Source organism: Capsella rubella, unplaced genomic scaffold, assembly GCF_000375325.1.
Source record: "Capsella rubella cultivar Monte Gargano unplaced genomic scaffold, Caprub1_0 scaffold_4, whole genome shotgun sequence".
Lineage (NCBI taxonomy): Eukaryota > Viridiplantae > Streptophyta > Magnoliopsida > Brassicales > Brassicaceae > Capsella > Capsella rubella.
Window position 1 is genome coordinate 4,025,985 of NW_006238920.1, and position 19,943 is coordinate 4,045,927.

Sequence of the window (19,943 nt, forward strand, 5' to 3'; positions counted from 1 at the left end):
TCACTTATACAATGATATACACAAATTCAAATTTATGATTAATGACCTCAATTTTTATATTTTAATATCCTATAAAACTAAAAAAAATATGATTCATAATTTGAGTTTGAAAAGATACAGAATATTTTAGTTATTTTTATATACATGTTATGAATTATATTACAAAAATACAGTTTAAAAATATAACATAAAATTATTTTATACAGATGATTTTAAGGAGAAATTTTATTTTTACAAAAACACGAAACATTACATTACTATATCTACTTGTATATATATATATATAATATATATATATATACATACATATACAATGATTATTAGTTTTTGATATTATTAGGAATATATTTTACATGAAAATTTCAAAAAAAATACTATCTTATTATCTTATCGAGTTTGGTTAATTTTAAACTATCCCGACTGAGGACCAGCAAAATTTATTAATTTATAGTGTTTATTAATTTATAGAGGTTGTACAATATATAATTTGTTTTGTTCAATCAGTCACCTTGAGCTGATATTTTATCATAATCAATCACCTTGTATATAATTTGATAATATCTTGCATACTCATGCATTGTTTACTTTTTTTTTACCATGGATTGATCCCTAAATGCTACATCTACTTTTCCATACACTTGCAATTATATGAAGGTATGGTTTTAAAACATTCATATAGCAGTGAAAGTGATCTAATATTTTGCTCTGTTTTATTTCTTGCATTTCGCAACATTTCCATAATCGAGCCCTTGCCATAAATTACGAAACCTTTAATTCTATGTGAAATTCTCTTCAGAGGTGTGTCTTCTGCAAAGTAACATTTAGAGGAATGGCACAAGACACAACACTTTCTAGAACTGTGACACAACCCATTGATCATTACCACCATCTTCCAACACATAGCATTCGTTAGAGGCAATCTGAACGATCCAAAAAAGCATCTTCAAGATAGGAGATCCAAAACACCTTTAATATCAATAGTGTGATTGAAGAAGTTAAGTGGATGAACCTATCAAAACTCCACTGCTGGATCAAACCAAATTATATTTTAAATATCCTTAACCATGATCAGCTATGAGGAGGTTGTACAAGTAAAGCATGTAAAGGAATGAGCAGTTTAAAAGCAAAGGAACTAGAATTAAAGACCAACACAAAAACAGGACACACAAGAAAGCCAACTATTTTTATATAGAGATTGGACGAGTTTAAATTGAAATCTATATGAAAATCTTGAAATAACAATGATAGCTTTTTAATGGATGCATCATTTACAAAATGACATGTCTTCTAAGAACCAAATCAACATATGTAGATGTAACAAGATGGACAGTCACATAATGTGAGTCATAGTAATGCATATAGGAAAAGTAATGTACACAAGAAATGTTCATTTCTACAGGCTTTCAAACACAAATCAACCATACAAGAGAGAAGAAGAGACTTGGTCCTTCACATAACATAATTGAACAAAAAAATAAATCTATTTTACTTTTGGCTTTAGATGAACTAATTTAGAAGGCGAATCGTCCTATTTGCATGTAAGGCAAGAAAGTCTTCTTCTTCAAATCTTTTGTTTGTGCTTTCTTAGCCATGTAATGGAACTCATGGGCTGAGACAGATGGTGAAGACCCTTTTCCTCGTGAACTCGAGTTCTTGGTGTCTTCTTGCTTCCTAAAGAACCCCGAAAACGTCTTTACGGATTCTTTACTATGCCTTGCTCTTCCCTCTGATGCGCTACGGAACAGAAGAAAGTCCTTTAGCCTCCATTTTCTTGAAGAAGATGACTTGCAAGACACGCAAGTTGATGAAGATGTGGACGGAACAGAAGACAAAGACACTTTCCTCTGTTCTTGTACCTCTCTCTGTTCTTGTTCTTGTTCTTCCCATGGATAAGCTGAAACCCGAAAAGGAGAAAGTGATCGGGCGACTCTACGGTTCGAGTTTTGACGTCTCCCTCTCCCTCTTTCTTCTTCTACACCGTTCCGAGCGTTATCCATAGCCACCTCAAAAGGATCCACCTCTACCGGTTTCTTTCTTGGAGAAAAAGCTTTGCGAATAATGTCTTTACCGTGAGCAATAGGTGATCTCGGAGACCTTGGAGATACAATCTGAGGCTGATGATGATGCTGATGATCTAATTGTAAATACGGAGGAGGCTTCAAGGGTTTGATTTTGCCTCCATCAAAAAGCTCTTCAGCAAAAAGCGACGTCGTTTCAAGCTTCTCACCAATCTCGAAAGCGAAATCATCGACAATATCATCTTCTTCATCGTTGATGATCTTCCTAGGAGTTCCCGGAGTCTCTTCCCAATCAAAAGGAACCGTAAGACGGTCGGAGAAGTTTCTTGCTGTCCCCTCGTTGAATTCTCTATAGAACTCTGTGATTCTTCTAGGGCTTGTTGGTGCACTTAAGAAGCAACCAGAGAATTGTCTTGGTGAAGATGGAGCAGTCAAACTCATCACTTCCATTGTTTCTGATATCCAATGAGTTCGGAGATGGTTTCAAGAAACAATGAGATGAAGGGAACTAAAAAGGATCATTGAAGGAAGGTGAGAGGAAAGAAAGAGAGCTTTAGACCGTTTTCGCTGACCAAACATATAATATTAAAAAACAACATTTGGCACGATATGAATAATTGCAATATTTTAAGAAATTTTTAATAGCTTTTAAGTAATGACTTATAGTTTTTGTTTGTATATATATACCTCTCTATTAAAAGTGAGACAAATACATTTTGTTTCAATATGCTATCCTTATCCCAAAGCCATGAAGTTTCTTCCTCAAAATTAATCTCTTTCCCTTAAAATATTTTGATTGATACTAAAGGTAAAGGAATAAAAAAAAAAAGACTTTGGGCATGTCTTATAATATTTTCTTTTTAGAATGATTATCTTCTAAGAGTGTGTACGATGATTTTTCTTGTAGCATAACCTTACTTTTTTCGGATAAAAAAAAAATTTACAAAAAATTGGCGACAAAAAAAGAAAGAATGTTTTACAAAATGTATGCAAAACATTTTCCTCTAAATTATTTTACAATTTTCTTGTGTGTATTGATTAGATTTATATAATTTCATGAATCTTCCTTTATGTTATTACTAAACAACTTACTGAATCCAATACAAATATAACCCAAATATAACTTTTAGAATCAATGATGAGTTTCACATTTTTTTAAGCAAATTTTTAGATTTGCCATTTTTGTACAATATATCTTATGGATTTATCATTTATCAAATTACAAAAACGCAATTAATTTTTTTTATTCACTATATTTGGGTTTTTGTAGATTCAATTTTTTTTTAAAGCTTAACATTTACTAAAAAATTTGTATTTTAGCAAAAAAAAATATCATATAGATATTTTGAAGTGTTCCAAATAGCATATTTATAAAAAACAAATAAACAAAAATAATATATTTGTAAGATTTTTCTTTGAAAAAATGTCAGTTTTCTTAAGAATACCAATAACTATTATATATAAAATTAGAACCAACATTCTTCTAGCCTTCAAGTTAAGACTATCCAAGTATAGTTTTAACAAAAAAATTATTGTACGTTAGCAAATAACACTTTTATACAGATTGTGTCTATATCAATCGGTTCGAAGTCGTATGTTAGACAGTTAGACTAATGAACATAAAACACATTAAATCATAAAATAAAAAATCTTAGTTGAGAGTTGGAACCAAATAGATTTTTTTTTTTAATGTTTTGGAATTATATTCCAAATGATAAGAATAGTAAACCATTAAACAAGACAGGGCCGCCTTTCCCGACCGCATGTGTCTGAAATATTAAAGTTGTTTAATGTACAAAAAAGATTAGTCTATAATGATGTATGGTGATGACCACACTTCATCTTTTGAATTTTCAATCAAAATTCCCAAGTCGGCATTGACCACATGGTTGTTGGACCTTACGAAAGCATAGTTTTAAAGATCACGAGGCCAATTTAACCAGTGGTCCTAATAAATAATGTATATGATTCAAATTTAATTCAGTCACCAAACGAGAGGACTTTTGTGGTCTACTTAGAATTTGTTTTCACACGATCCATCTAGATACTCTTTGATAGTGGCTAAAGGATTCAAAGTTTTGTACCAATCTGTTTTTGTTAATATGTGACCATAAATACAAGATTGCAAAAATCTACGTTACATGGAAACTCTTTTCGAACTGCGTTTCCCGTTTCCAAAACGTTTCAGAAACAGAAACTCTCGGAAACTCGGAAACTATCCATGGAAACACGATTCCTAAAAATTTCTATTTGGAAACTCGATGGAAACTCTCGTTTCCGTTTTTAGATTAAAATAATATAAAATATAAGATATATATTGTGATTAAAAAAAAGGTTATATCTATCTCTAATAAAAAAAGATGTAAAATAAATAAATCATGGTCCTAATCATATGTGGGATGATGGAGGTGATCAACTTGATTCATTAAATGAGTCTAATCTTGGGAGACTTGAGTCTGAAGATCTTTCTATAGACGAATCTGATATAGAAGCTGTTTTATTTGATAAAAATGATAATGGTGATGCTAGTCCAAACATTTGAATTTGAGCGTTTTAGTATTATCTTTTAGAGTTTTGTTTAACTATTTAGTATTTATGTTTTCAAAAGTTCTTTTTTTTTTAATATGGATTTTATATTTGGTATTTTAGTATATATATATATATATATAATTATATATATACGTTTCCAAAACGTTTCCATTCCTTAATTTTCAAAAATTCCCGTTTCCCGTTTCCGAAACGTTTCGTTTCCGCATATGCGTTTCCGTTTCCATGCAACCTAGGCAAAAATAGACTATTCTTTTCATCCTATATAAAATTATATATTTTGTATCACCCGATAAAATACTATTATGCAAATCGATATTAATCCCGCTACAAAATACTCTATCTGTTTCAGAAAAATATTATTTTAGAAAATTTACACAAACTAAAAAAAAAACATTAAACTATACATCTATGCCTATATTTAGTAAGTGATTTATGAGTATAATTAGTGATTTGTCAGTATAATTAGTGATTTAAGGGCAAAGTTAATATAAACGGTGCATTGAAAAAATAGAATGACACTTTTTGTGAAACAAAAATAAAATTCTAAAATGCAATTTTTTGTAAAACATGAGTAAAAGTTATTTTGCAAAATATATTTTAAAAATATTAGTATAGATTAAAATTAAATTTTAAATTTTCAAATTAAACCATTAGTGCTAAACACCAGACCCTATTTCCTAAAAAACTATATCTTAATTTAAAAAATTAAATTCTAATTTTTGACAATCAATTTTTTGTATTTGGCATATTTAGGGAAAGCCAAAAATTCTAATGGTATTTTTGAAACATAAAATTAATAGTACTAATTTTGGCAACAAAACTTGAAAATGTGGTATTTTGAAAGAAAAAAAATATTCCGAAAGCAATTTAACAAGAAGTCAATTAAAAGTATTTATAGATATTAAATATGAACAATAATTTGGTTTTCAAAAACCATCTACAAGAAGTAGAAATTAATTTTATGCTTTTTAGATAGCTTATGATGTTAGTATTCAAATCATTATATACTTTGTCGGTACAAAAGCAACTAAGCTACACTATATATATAAAGGGGCTCGAGAATTTTTAATCAACACCATCATTTTGGTTTCTTTTACCTTGTCTTATAAATTACAGACACTGTCCCTATCTAGAGTCCTCCACTATGAGAGGATGGAACAAGTGTGGTTTAATTGCTTCTACTAGATTTACTTGGTTCTGTGTAACTCTTCGTGAGCAACTAGAGCTTCCATGATGCTCTCGACCCACCTGCAACACACACACTCAAACCCATTGAAAATCCCGATGACGAGAGAGTACTCCATCGATAAGTTATGTAAGAAGAGGACTCAATTCAGAGACTAGTTGACATGTTACAACATATGAAAAGATTAAGATATTACCCTTCAAGTCCTGGTTTCTCTGGATAGTAGACGTTTTTCAATCCTAGTCGTCTTGCAGCTGAAGCAGTTGTCTCTCCAATGCAGGCAACGTAATTGCTCCATTGCTCGTCGTTTTGAATCAGATTCAGCCAGGCCCTGTCGTAATCAAGTAAGCAATGAACCAAACCCACTTGACCATATTAGAGAGATTATATGAATGACGGTTTGCTGCACCAATAACGGGTGATAAAAAAACAGACTGGTGATAAGCTGCAATAGTGCGTACCGAATTGCTGAAGGTGAAGCTACCGAAAGTACAGGAGCAGACAATGCCTCTTTTAGAAGTACCGTATCAACATTTTGTACAGGAACCTAAAAAGTGAGAATCCCAAATAAAAATGCTGGCTAAGACAAATAACGTATGCAATGAATAACATTTTATAAGGGCTTTTGTTAGTAAGTTTAAAGACGGCTTACTGTTGTGTATGTATTCAGCCTGGTAACTTCAAACCCACGTTTGGACAACCCTTCCTCTACGATTCATATTGCGAACATGAAGCAGAGTAAAGCTGGTCAGTCACTGAATTTGGAATCTACAACGATATTAACATAAACCAACTTTACTCTTAGCTATCTTCACCTATGTTTCTAGCCAACATAGATTTAGTTACTAGTTCATATGCCTGGAATTAAAGCACACAGCTACATGGAAAGAGAAAGAGCATAATGTACCATTGTTTCTCAACTTTTGGAATACTCTCACTTTGAACATGATAGCCAAGTCAAGAATGTAATTTACTAATCTATTTCTCCGGATATGCAATACTTATGCAACAGCCTTATAAAGTTGTACAGGATATGAATCACATGTTCTATTTTTATTATTCAGTCCTAAATATTTTTTTCCTATGTGGTCAACACAATAAGTTCAATTTAATTGAGAAAACCTAACAACACACACCAATATCATTGCCTGCTTTTAGAGAAGCCGGGTATAAGACAGAGGACCTTTTGCCAACTTTCACTGGAAGCTCCGAAGCCAAGACTTTACCAGTTGCTGAAATAACGAAAACAAAGAGAATGAGCCAGCCAATACTGTAACATTGTATGCACGACCACTCATCTATTTCCTATATATATATTGGCTTGATGGATGCAAACACATTAAAAAGATACATGAACGTTGATAAGGGAATGTCACGGAGAACAATATATAGCTTGGCTCAATGATAATTCATCATCTCATAAACTTAAATATGATCTTAGATGCTCTATAATTCACGGAAACAAACTATGACAAGGGTTATAAGGCACATGATCCATAATCTCACAAACCAAACATATATAACGATGATATCGTCATACATGAGTACATGTTGAAGGCATGTACGTGTTGAAGGTGAACATGTTGCAGATATGAAGACTAAAATGGAGTGTCAAGAAATTTTATATAAATTGAAAGTTACGAAACCTTTTGATGGCGTAAAGGCAACATGAAGCAATCCTTCTGTCAATTGTCTTGCCTCTTCAAATACCCTGGCTGTTCCAGCTCCTACTACACCTACTTGGACTTTTGGGGAGCTAGCTGCTCTAAGGAAAACAGGAAAATAGGACACAAATTGTCCATCATTTCTAATATTAACCTCGTTTTTTACACAGTTGTGTCAGAAATATGCATGAAGGCACATATATTTAAATACCTAAATAAAAACTAGACTAGTCACATTACCAATCAATAACTATAACAATGACAACTCTAGGATTACAGTACACGGTCACTACCAAAACATTGCATATTAACTAACTTTGTTCGAAGTAACTGATTAAGATTAGAGACCAACTCATTGCATTTTTTGACAACACATAGCTGACTAAATCAGTTCAAAATTCACAGAAATAAGAACCAGGGCTTACTTCCATGCCTCAAGAAAAACAGAACCTGCTTCTGGAGATGTAATAATAATCCAATCAAAGCTCTTATCTAGCAACATAAAACGAAAAAAGTCAGAACTACCCATCATAACACCAAAATCTACACCACAATACAATTATGAAGCCTTTTCTCAATCATAACAACAATCTTGAAAACTGAGTACTGAGTACACATAGGCATTCAAAACCATTCATTAAGCAATAACACAGCAATAAGACATAAGCATATGAATTCTTATAGCTACATCAGAAATCACCACTCAATATAGAAGCAAGCCGATGAAAATCAGGTCCCTCAGCATGTTGAATCAATGGAAGCTCTAATGAAGATATCCCATGTTTCTCCTACATACTCAATAATACACAAATTCAAAAAACATCATCATATGATCAGATTACATGAAAAAAACAACTAATTTGCATAAAAAAGTTTCATATTGTTCAATGAGGCAGAGTAAACCAGATTCTTGAAATTAGCCTATAGCTACATTATATAAGTTTTAAAGTTCAAAAAAAAAATTGCAACTTTGGTTGGTTTTGGCGAGAAGGGTCAAGAAATGCATACAAGGGCTTTGATTATTTGTTTGTTCTTGCCTCGTTCTCGGGTTACAACGACCTGTGGGATCGAATTGGATGATGTAACGGAGGAAGAAGATGAAGAGATTGATGGGGAAATTGAATTTCGAATTGGGGAAGGAGACGGGAGAACTACTTTTCTAGGAGATCGGATGTGCGAAGAATGAAAAGAAGATAGAAGAGAAGAGTGAGGAAGGAGCAGCAACGCCATTAGAGAGGGAGAGAGATGTTGTTTCTGGTCTTTTAGGTCTTTTGTGATTAGGATATTTCTGTATGAGTGAAATTTGCATTTTCCAAAGATAATTTTACATTGTCTACTTCCACAAAGGCTTTAGCCCAACTTGGCACGATAGAATACAAACAGGAATCATAATTTGAACACAAAATAGACTCCTTTGCAATTCTGGCCGCGACTCGATTAAAAACAATTTTTTTTCTGTTCAAACTGCTGGAGCAGATGCTTGATATCACTGATAATGGGGCTTAGTTGGCACTTCTTTGTTTCATCTCTGACCAGTGACACAAGTTGTTGAGAGTCTGTTTCGAATATTACCTTCCGGTAGTTTAGTCTTATCATGAGAGCATTGCCCATCTTAAGGCCTTCCATCTCAACCTCCGGCACTGTCTTTACTCTAGGCAGAGCCCTTGCAACAATCCATAGCACCTCCTTATCATGGTTTCTGAGAATCCAGCCTAGACCACATTTTTCATGTTCTAGATTCGATGCACCGTTAGTATTACATTTCACCCAGCCATGAGGTGGAGGGTTCCATTTAGTCCTTTGTGATTCTGGTCTTTGCATTTGGATTTGTTGGGGTTGCCTTTCCTTACTCAATCTCCATTCCTCTTCATCTTCTATTGCTCTTCTAATCAATGCTTGCATGTCGTAATCCTTTCCCTTGAAAATATAATCATTTAACCAATAATTTTCAAGACAATTGTTTTTAATTCTGTTTTTTTTTATCTATCTCATTATTTTTGCAGCCTTTTGTTTTTACCACTTTCGATCAAGGGTTTATTACGTAACATGTCCTTCAAATATGACCTTAGCAAACTATTTCATTAAGGTTAAATGAGATATTAACCTTTCCGGCTCGGTTTAGCGTTCTCAATAACGACCCGAGAACAGAATTTGGATACACACGTTTGAAATACAAACCTTGCTATTGGGCTTTCGTTTAAGTTTTTCCTGAACACATATGAGATTAAAGATTATATTGCTAATGGGTATCCTTAGTGGTATTCAAAAAGTAAACGATAGATTTGTGTGCAGTAGATGCCGAAATATGTGATCATAAATTAACTTCTTGCCTTATATTGCTAGAATCGTCCTATGATATCCTCTTTCTAAGTTTATCTATATAATACCTCCCCAAGTTAATCATTTACTCAAAGCCATATTTAATTTCCCATATCATAATATGTTCGTGATTTGTAATTGTAAGGAAAAATATTAACTAAAAAAGCATGATTGTAGGGCTTGATTGTAATCAAATTTCTGAAACGCCTCTTTGTAGACAACGTTAGTGATTGGAAGTAATCTAACTATGTGTGGGTACCGGAACTGACGTTCCGGGCTAACAGCCCATTCCGTTTAGGCCCGTTGGCGACGACCCATTATCGGAACTGCCCAGCCCGTCAGGCGAAGTCCAGTAGGAACCAAGGGTTTGAAAGGGGAATCGAAACGGGCTATCAGCGGGTCAAGCGGTGCTTTAATGAGAATGGCGCGATTCGCGGAGCGGAGTTCGCTGTATGTTTAATGCTTGCTAAAGTAGTATAAGTAGGGGGAAAAACAACGTGTAAAGGGTCGGATTTTTCTTTTGGCAAAACTATACTAAATAAAGATAAGCAAATTTCTCTCAGTCATTTCGCAATCCTACTTACGAGTTCGGACAGGGAATTAGGAGCCCACTCGAGTTCACTACGTTTCCAGTTCGTGGATTCCAGCTCCCACATTTTGGCGCCGTCTGTGGGGACACTTATTTCCTAACCCACTGATTCCTCGTTTCCGACCTTCTGTCCTCAGTCTAGCGAAATGTCAAGCGACGATAGTCAGGTAACCCTCAGTTCTATTCAGAAGTTGTTGCAGGATTTATCCGGGAGAACAGAACAGCAGCAGTCAGCTACAGCTGCGCTCTCGGAGAAGCTCGGAGGATTCGAAGAGCGGTCCACCGCTCCGGTGGCCGCCTTGTCCGAAACCGCCTCCGAGCTGTCCAACGCGCACAACGCTTACGCAGCCCAATTAGACGCGCTGGTGGAAGGGACGTCCGTCAGCACCACGCTCCGCAGATCCCGTATGCTCGATTTTGGTGGAGGGTTACCGGCAGCGTCACCGGGGGACGGGCGACCAGTTCCCCCAGCCGCTGCGAACTCAGCGGAAAACCAGCCAAGAGAGGCTGGTCTGTCGACGCTAGCACCTCCCACGAGTAGGAACTCCACGCCCGGCCATATCCGCACGCCAACCCAGCACAGGGCGGCGACCGTGCCCAATCCGGAGATCTCATTCCTCCAGAATGAGATCCGGGCCATGCAGTCAAAGGTCCACCATGCGACGAGCTCCGCTCCTGATATCGATCGAGTTATCGAAGAATCGAAGCGGACTCCGTTCTCGCGTAGAATCTCTATGATGCGCATCAAGGATGCGCGAAAAGTTAAATTTCTCAGCTACGAAGGAAAAGGTGACCCTAAAGTTCACCTCCACACTTTCCTCCTTACGGTAGGAAGGGTGGACTTCGAGCCTCAAGAGGAGGATGCAGGGTATTGTAAGCTCTTCGCCGAGACATTTGCCGGGCCAACGCTCCTGTGGTTTGCCTCATCTCAGGAAGGGACGATTGACAGCTTCACCCAGCTCTCCACTACGTTCGTGAAGCAATATTCGAGCTTCATATGAGTAGGAGTGACCGACGCTCAGTTATGGAACTTGAGCTAAGGTCCTAACGATTCACTTCGGTCTAACATCACCAAGTTTAAAGAAATAATGGTTCAGATTCCCGGACTCTCCGATTCAGCGGCGCTGTCCGCCCTTAAAAACGGTTTGTGGCAAGTGTCTCGACTCAGGGAAGAGTTGACGGTTAACCGCCCCTCCAGTATCCAGGACGCCTTTCATCGGGCATCGAACTGGATCGTAGCCGAGGAGGAGAAAGCCGCACTCGCCAAAAAATATAAAGTAGCCCCCAAACCAAGCTTCGACCAGGGAGGTAAACGAAGCGGGCAGGGACAAAGGCCAGGACCAGCTTCCTTCGCGGTGGACCACCAGAGGGGGGGGTCCTAAGGGCGCCCCATCGAAGCAAGGGTTCGGGCCGCGAGGTAGAAATGGGGCCTTACCAAGCAATAAATGGACCCGGGAAGAGAAGGAGGACGATTCTTTTTGCGAAGTCCATAAGGTAGCTGGGCACGCGACCCGGAACTGCAAAAAACTCATGCATTTACTCGCTGAAAGGTTCATGAACGGGGGGATGCCAGATATAACAATCGACGAGCTCGATCAAGCACATAATGCAATTTAGCTCGTAGCTGAGGCAGTTCCCGAAGAGGAGGAGCTCCCTCCGGCTAAAAAACCGAAGGCACTTATCGAAGAAATCCCTCAGGGGACAAAGAAGCGCATCGACGTGATCATGGGCGGGTCCAGAATATTTCGGAATTTTATCAGGGCCATTAAGGACCATCAGAGGAAGTTAAACGAATCGGCCCCAAAGAGACAAAAGACGCGCGAAGTCTACCCCGAGATATCTTTCTCGGAAGAGGAGACAGAGAACCTCGACTCCCCCCACGATGACGCGCTGGTCATTACATTGGATGTAGCGAACCACGAAGTGTGCAGGATGCTGGTCGATACGGGGAGTTCGGTAGATCTAATTTTTTTGGATACTCTCACAAGGATGGGCATAGACAAGAGCCACATCGTCGGACTCCCGGCTCCGTTATTATCGTTCACCAGCGAAACCTCGATGTCCTTGGGAACTATAACCCTTCCGGTCGCTGCGCAAGGAGTGTCCAAGATGGTAAAGTTCACCGTTTTCGACCGACCAGCGGCGTACAACGCTATTTTAGGGACTCCGTAGTTGTATCAGATGAAGGCGGTCCCGTCTACCTACCACTAGTGTGTCAAATTTACAACGCCTAACGGAGTCCGCGAGATAGTGGGTAGCCAGCGTATGTCCAGGAGCTTCTATCTGGCTGGGCACAAGCTCTTGATCCAATAGCAACCACAGCTCGAGGTCGCCAAGAACCCGATGAAGAGTAGGATGAACGGCGACCTCTACGAAGAGATCCAGTTTAATGAGTTGTTTCCCGAGCAGAAAGTAAAAATTGGGGCAGGCTTGCCCCCAGAGGTCAGGGAGAGTTGATAAGGTTCTTGCGAAGGAATATGTCAACTTTCGCATGGGAGGTGAAGGAAATGACAGGTATTAGCACCGACGTGATATCTCACGAACTCAGTGTCAACCCCACTTTCAAGCCAGTTCGGCAGAAGCGTAGAAAGTTGGGAAAGGAACGGGCCGAAGTGGTGAACGCTGAAGTGGACCGACTGCTCGAGGCTGGCCTTATATGGAAAGTCCAGTACCCGGAATGGCTGGCAAACACAGTGGTAGTCAAGAAAGAATGGCAAGTCGCGGGTCTGCGTTGATTTCACCGACCTGAACAAAGCTTGCCCGAAGGATAGTTTCCCCCTCCCGCACATCGACCGGTTGGTGGAATCCACTTCGGGGCACGAGCTGCTGACGTTTATGGATGCTTTTTCGGGTTACAACCAAATCATGATGCACCCCGATGACCAAGAAAAGACGTCTTTTATCACGGATCGGGGGACTTTTTGCTACAAAGTGATGCCTTTCGGGCTAAAGAACGCTGGGGCTACCTACCAACGGTTGGTGAACAGGATGTTCGCTGAACTGTTGGGAAAAACGATGGAAGTGTACATCGACGACATGTTGGTAAAGTCGATGGACTCCAGCCAGCACGTCGGGCATCTCGAGGATTGTTTTGCGATCCTCAACAAATTCGGCATGAAGTTGAACCCAACCAAATGCACGTTCGCGGTTCCTTCGGGAGAGTTTCTAGGTTATATTGTGACCGAAAGAGGGATTGAGGCAAATCCTAGGCAGATAAAGGCTTTTCTGTCAATGACTTCACCACGAAATCTCCGCGAAGTTCAGCGCCTGAATGGGAGAATAGCGGCTCTAAACAGATTCATCTCGAGGTCCACAGATAAATGTTTACCTTTTTTCGAACTCCTCCGAAAGGGCAACAAGAACTTTCGGTGGGATGATCAGTGCGAGGAAGCGTTCAGGCAACTCAAGCAGTATTTATCTAACCCCCCGTTTTAGCCAAGCCCGAACTCGGGGAACCCCTGTTTTTGTATGGAGCAGTGTCCGAGCACGCCGTGAGCTGGGTGCTAGTAAGGGAAGAAAGGGGCGAGCAGAGACCGGATTTCTACATAAGCAAGACGTTCACGGGGGCTGAAGTTCGTTACCCTATGATGGAGAAGTTGGCTCTGGCTGTGGTCACCTCGGACAGGAAGCTTCGGCTATATTTTCAATCTCACACGATTGTGATTCTAACTTTGCAGCCGTTACAAACTATACTTCATAGCCCGAGCCAGTCTGGACGGATGGCGAAATGGGCGATCGAGCTTAGCGAGTATGACTTGGAATTCCGAGCCCGAACTGCCGCCAAATCACAGGTACTCGCAGATTTCCTAATCGAGCTACCAATTGCCAGCACTGAACACGGAGACGAAGGTCCGTGGACATTACATGTCGACGGGGCCTCTTCCAAACACGGTAGCGGTGTCGGAGTCAGGCTTTGCGCACCAGCTGGAGAGGTAATCGAACAGTCATTCAGACTGGCGTTCGAAGCCTCGAACAACGAGGCCGAGTACGAAGCACTGCTAGCCGGACTCCGGCTGGCAGTACAGTAGGAATTGGAGTCCACCGTCTTCGCGCTTTCTGCGACTCGCAGCTCGTAGCAAGCCAATTTTCGGGGGAGTACGAGGTAAAAGATGGGCGCATGGGAGCCTATTTAGCCGTGGCAAAGGAGCTGGCCGAGCGATTCGAGCACTTCAAGTTGGTAAAAATCCCGAGGATAGAGAACTCCGCTGCTGACTCGCTAGCGTCTCTTGCCTCGACCTCGGATCCTGCCCTGACACGGATTGTAACGCCCGTGTTTGGAAATCCGGGTGGTGTCGATCGACACTGTGGTCGGGTGTCGATCGACACTAGTAATTTTGGTTTGACGGTTTAAGTTTTAAATCGTCGGTTCAATTGAGGTTTTTGGTTAGGGTTTAACCCTAGGTCACGTTTAAAACAGTAAAGGTCGTGTTTTGTTGGGGGGGCCGCTTTTATTCTTTTAAAAGGTTTCTAAGTTCTCTAGAGAGGTTTTGTGAGGTTTGAGAAGTGTTTTGAGGCTTGTTCCTGGTGTTTCTGTCCTTGGAAAGAGAGATCTCGTAGCTGTGGTGTTAGGAGAGTCCTTGGTTGCTGTTGTTGTGATCTGTTCGTTCTTGTTTCTGTCCTTTTGAAAGGTGAGTGCATGACTAGGCTGATCTAAGCAGTATTGATGCATATTTTTAGTTTTTCTTCTGATTGATATTTGATTTCTGTGTTTGTATGTTTGTCTATGTGATATGATGTCTTGGTACGAGTCTAGGAAGGTGATAGATCAGGCCTGGAGTCCTGGAGTTGGTGGATTCGTCGATGAGAAGCGGCTGGAGCGATGTTAGGGTTTCGGTGTCGCTCGACACCAAGGGAGGGTGTCGATCGACACCAACTTTCTTTCTCGCGAGGATGGTCGCGAGTGTCGAGCGACACCAGCGGATGGTGTCGATCGACACTGCTCGTCAGAACGGGTCATGTTGTGTTGTTTTGCGTTGCATTGGTGGTTGTTTGAGTTATACTTGAATGTGTTCATTTCTGCTTGTGTGTATAGCCAGTGGTGGGATGATTGCCTCACTAAGTATTTATGAAATACTTATGCATCTCTTTCTTTGATGCAGGTAAAAGCAAAGTGTGATCCGTGAAATCATGGCGAGGAGAGGAGGATGATCTAGGCGCTCATTGGTGTTTAGATGATTGTAGGATTTGTTAGGATGCTAGAATGGAATTTAGAAGCATGTTAGGATGAATTCGTTTCTGAAATAATGATAGTTGAACTTGTTGGATTAATGGAATTGTTTGATTGGAATTTTGTTTAAGTCTTCCGCTGGTTACGTTGAATTGGTTGTGTTAGTAAGATTGTCTGGTTTGCTTTAAATGGGTTAATCCGGATTGTTTGCATGTTTAAAAGAAAAAAAAATGGGATGGGTTCTTTCAATTTGGTATCAGAGCATTTACGGTTCTTGGACGAGATTTAATTGGTAAAAATTGTGATGTGATGTGTGAATTTCATTGATGAGGAATGATGATGTGGATTGCATGCTGAATGATTGTGTGTGTAATCAATTGTGTGAGCATGGAGACCTAGATCATCCTCTCGAGCCTTCAATGAGATTCCACGGTAAGTGTGTTGTTTGGTGATTTGTTTGGTGTTCTTAGCCTTCTGTTGTTTTGCAGATGGTTAGAGGTGGAGCTGTCGGTCGTGGTCGTGGTCGTGGTCGTGGGCGTGGTTGCGGTGGGGGGCGTGGTGTTGCCTCGGATAGCGACACGAGTGTGGGCCGAAGTGCTACGGCCGATTTTGTTAGTGAGTCCTAGTCACATCAGGACGGGCCCGTGGGTGGTGAGAGTGTGAGTGCCGTGGGAGCCGGTTCGTCCGGGAACGGTACTAGTGTTGTTGGAAACCCGGTTGGGGGTGTTCCAACAGGTGCAGCCCAGGGTCAGAATGATCGGCTTGCGGATTTATTGACGCAGCTCTTGGAGCGGTTACCGGGTGCGGTACCGCCGGTGCAGGCTCCTGTTGGGCCTGAGGTGCAGGCTCCTCTTGGGCCTGGTGTGCAGCCTGTTATGCCGGGTGTGCAGCCTGTTGTTGGAGTTGTAGCGCCTGAGGGGGTAGGTGCGGTGGTCGAGCAGCCGTACTACCTGCGGATGTTGGAGCAGCTGCAGCGGTTCGGGATGTCCTTGTTCTTCGGAGGTTCCGACCCGGCTGTAGCGGATGAGTGGCGGGTGCGATTGGAGAGGTATTTCCAGTCGATGAGGTGCCCGGAGGCGTATCGGGTGGACCTAGCGGCCCACTACTTGGCGGGTGATGCACATTTGTGATGGCGGAGTGTGCTAGCCAAGAGGAGGCAGGGATTGGCGGTGTGGGGAGATTTCTTGGCAGAGTTTAATGCCAAGTATTTTCCGGCGGAGGCACTGGACCGGATGGAGTCGCAGTTCCTGGCGTTGAATCAGGGCGAGCGGTCGGTGCGGGAGTACGACTCGGAGTTCAGCCGACTCTTGGTGTACTCTGGGCGTGCGGGAGATCCTGAGCAGATGCAGGTGCGTCGGTTCATGAAGGGTCTCAGCCTTGACATGAGGGTGCGGTGCAAGGTGCGGGCCTATGCATCGCGTGTGGAGCTGGTTGAGGTGGCTGCAGGGATCGAGGACGAGTTGAGGAGCCACGGGGTGATTCCTAGTCCGTCGGCGCAGCCGAAGAAGACTAAGCCACAGTCGGTTCCGAGCAGAGGTGGCAAACCTGCTCAGGGACAGAAGAGGAAGTGGGATGACACTTCCAGGGTGAGTCAGGGTGATCGGAGGTGCTTCAGGTGTGGGAGCACGGATCACAGGGTGGCGAGCTGCCCGAAGAAGGGCGAGCCGTGGGTGGATACCCGTGTCTGTTACCACTGCAGAGAGACGGGGCACATCAAGACGAGGTGTCCTAAGTTGCAGTAGATGGCGGTAGCAGCGGTACAGCCGGTAATGCAGCCAGTGGTGCAGCAGTGGGTGCAGCCAGGATTGCAGCTGGCAGGGCAGTCGTTGGTTCAGCTGGGAGCACCGCCGGTGGCACAGATCGAGGGATCGTGGGGGTATACGACCGTGGAGACAGGAGAGCCAAGCACTGGACGGCCGATCACAGGTTTAATTCTAAGACTCATTCTGTTTCCTTCCGTTGTTTTAGAATTTGTGTTGTTTTCCTGTGATTTTGGGGTGGGCGGTCTTAGTGAAAAGGGTTTGTGTAGGGACCCTGTTGGTGAGCGGGTTCCTGTCCCACGTGATGTTTGATTCTGGAGCTACGAATAGCTTCATTACCCCAGAGTGCGCGACGGGTGGCAACATCCGAGGAGATCCCGATGGTTGTTATGGAGCCGTTAGAGTCGCAGGAGGCGCTTTGCTAGCGGTTCAGGGGCGGGCTAGTGGTGTGGATGTACAGATTGCGGGAGAATCGATGCCGGCAGATCTGTACATTAGTCCGGTGGAGTTGTATGATGTAATTCTGGGCATGGATTGCTTGGAGCGGCACAGAGTTCATCTGGATTGTCACCGGGGAAGAGTATACTTCGAGCGTCCCGGACCAAAGATGTATTTCCAGGGTGTGAGACCGATTTCGGGGAGTTTAGTGATTTCGGCGATTCAGGCGGATAAGATGATCCGGAAGGGGCGGGAAGCTTATTTGGCTACGATCGTCATGCCAGAGACGGTCGATGAGGTAGCAGTGGATAAGATCCGGGTGGTTCAGGTGTTCGAGGATGTGTTTCAGTCGTTAAAAGGGTTACCACCATCTCGGTCTGATCCCTTCACGATTGAGTTGGAGCCCGGGACAACGCCGTTGTCTAAGGCTCCGTACCGGATGGCTCCAGCGGAGATGGCGGAGCTGAAGAAACAGTTGGAGGATCTGCTGGGTAAGGGTTTCATCCGTCCTAGTGTTTCACCGTGGGGGGCACCGGTGTTGTTTGTTAAGAAGAAGGATGGGAGTTTCCGGCTGTGTATCGATTACCGGGGACTTAACCGAGTCATAGTGAAGAACAAGTATCCTTTGCCGCGGATTGATGAGTTGTTGGACCAGTTGAGGGGAGCTACGTGGTTCTCTAAGATCGATTTGGCGTCGGGTTACCATCAGATTCCTATCGACGAGGCGGATATCCGTAAGACGAGGTATGGGCATTATGAGTTCGTGGTGATGCCTTTCGGGTTGACTAATGCACCAGCGGCGTTCATGAGGCTGATGAACAGTGTGTTCCAGACGTTTCTGGATGAGTTTGTTATCATCTTCATTGATGATATCCTGGTGTATTCTAAGAGTCCTGAGGAGCACGAGGTACACTTGCGGGCAGTGTTGGAGAAGCTGCGGGAACAGAAGCTGTATGCTAAGTTGAGCAAGTGTAGTTTCTGGCAGAGAAAGATGGGTTTTCTGGGTCATATCGTGTCTGCAGAGGGAGTTTCTGTGGATCTAGAGAAGATTGAGGCTATCATAGATTGGCCTAGACCGCTGAATGCCACAGAGATTCGGAGTTTTCTGGGTTTGGCAGGTTACTACAGGCTGTTTATGAAGGGCTTTGCCAGTACAGCTCAGCCAATGACCATGCTTACGGGGAAGGATGTTCCTTTTGTGTGGACTCCTGAGTGTTAGCAGGGTTTCGCTCAACTCAAGGAGATGTTGACGAGTACGCCGGTTTTGGCTTTACCGGAGCAGGGAGAGCCGTATGTGGTGTGCACGGACGCTTCGGGAGTTGGTTTGGGTTGTGTGTTGATGCAGCAGGGTAAGGTGATCGCCTATGCTTCGCGGCAGTTGCGGAAGCATGAGGGCAACTACCCTACTCATGATTTGGAGATGGCAGCGGTGGTCTTCGCTCTGAAGATTTGGAGATCTTATCTGTATGGAGCGAAGGTTCAGGTGTTTACAGATCATAAGAGTCTGAAGTATATATTCACGCAGCCTGAGTTGAACTTGAGGCAGAGGCGTTGGATGGAGTTGGTTGCAGACTATGATCTGGAGATAGCTTACCATCCCGGTAAGGCTAATCTGGTTGCAGATGCTCTGAGCAGGAAGCGAGCGGCTTCAGCTCGAGGGTAGGACATGGAGACCTTGGTGGGAGAACTTAGCACCTTACGGTTGTGTGCTATTTCTCAGGAGCCACTAGGGTTAGAAGCAGCTAACCGAGCAGACCTTCTGACCAGAGTTCGAGCGGCTCAGGAGAAGGATGCAGGGCTGGTTAATGCTTCTAAGGATGCTGAGTCAGAGTATCAGGTTGCAGCAAATGGGACTATCCTTGTGCATGGGCGAGTTTGTGTGCCCAAGGATGAAGAGTTGAGACGAGAGATCTTGAGTGAGGCTCATGCGAGTAGGTTCTCTATTCATCCAGGAGCGACCAAGATGTACCGAGATCTGAAGCGGTATTATCATTGGGTCGGGATGAAGAGGGACGTAGCTAAATGGGTCTCTGAGTGCGATGTATGTCAGCTAGTGAAGGCTGAGCATCAGGTGCCGAGTGGATTATTGCAGAGCCTCCCTATTCCAGAGTGGAAATGGGACATGATCACGATGGTTTTCGTGGTGGGGTTGCCAGTGTCTCGGTTCAAGGATGCCATTTGGGTCATTGTGGACCGTTTGACTAAGTCTGCACATTTCTTGGCTATCAAGAAAACCGATGGAGCGGCAGTGC

At 42.3% G+C, this 19,943-nt stretch overlaps 2 protein-coding genes across 2 annotated transcripts; both read right to left on the bottom strand.

Moving 5' to 3' along the window:
• Nucleotides 1–1,313: 1,313 nt before the first annotated feature.
• LOC17888752 lies at nucleotides 1,314–2,555 on the bottom strand. The gene has a single exon (XM_006296128.2). It carries the CDS (start codon nucleotides 2,466–2,468, stop codon nucleotides 1,512–1,514), a length of 957 nt encoding a protein of 318 aa, XP_006296190.1. The 5' UTR covers nucleotides 2,469–2,555; the 3' UTR covers nucleotides 1,314–1,511.
• A 3,029-nt stretch (nucleotides 2,556–5,584) lies between these two features.
• Nucleotides 5,585–8,742, bottom strand: LOC17888077 (uroporphyrinogen-III synthase, chloroplastic). The gene is made up of 9 exons (XM_006294588.2): nucleotides 8,427–8,742; nucleotides 8,119–8,206; nucleotides 7,844–7,910; nucleotides 7,401–7,519; nucleotides 6,891–6,986; nucleotides 6,407–6,462; nucleotides 6,216–6,301; nucleotides 5,951–6,085; nucleotides 5,585–5,816 (listed from the first exon to the last, which is right to left on the bottom strand). Exons 1-9 carry the CDS (start codon nucleotides 8,646–8,648, stop codon nucleotides 5,756–5,758), a joined length of 930 nt encoding a protein of 309 aa, XP_006294650.1. The 5' UTR covers nucleotides 8,649–8,742; the 3' UTR covers nucleotides 5,585–5,755.
• Between the last annotated feature and the right edge of the window lie 11,201 nt (nucleotides 8,743–19,943).

Coding starts and splice junctions, on each gene's coding strand:
- LOC17888752 (XM_006296128.2), bottom strand. CDS start 2,468: ATGGAAGTGATGAGTTTGACTGCTCCATCTTCACCAAGACAATTCTCT.
- LOC17888077 (XM_006294588.2), bottom strand. CDS start 8,648: ATGGCGTTGCTGCTCCTTCCTCACTCTTCTCTTCTATCTTCTTTTCAT. Junction 8,207..8,426: donor AACAAATAATCAAAGCCCTT/GTATGCATTTCT, acceptor TTGAGTATGTAG/GAGAAACATGGGATATCTTC. Junction 5,817..5,950: donor GAGAAACCAGGACTTGAAGG/GTAATATCTTAA, acceptor TGTGTGTTGCAG/GTGGGTCGAGAGCATCATGG.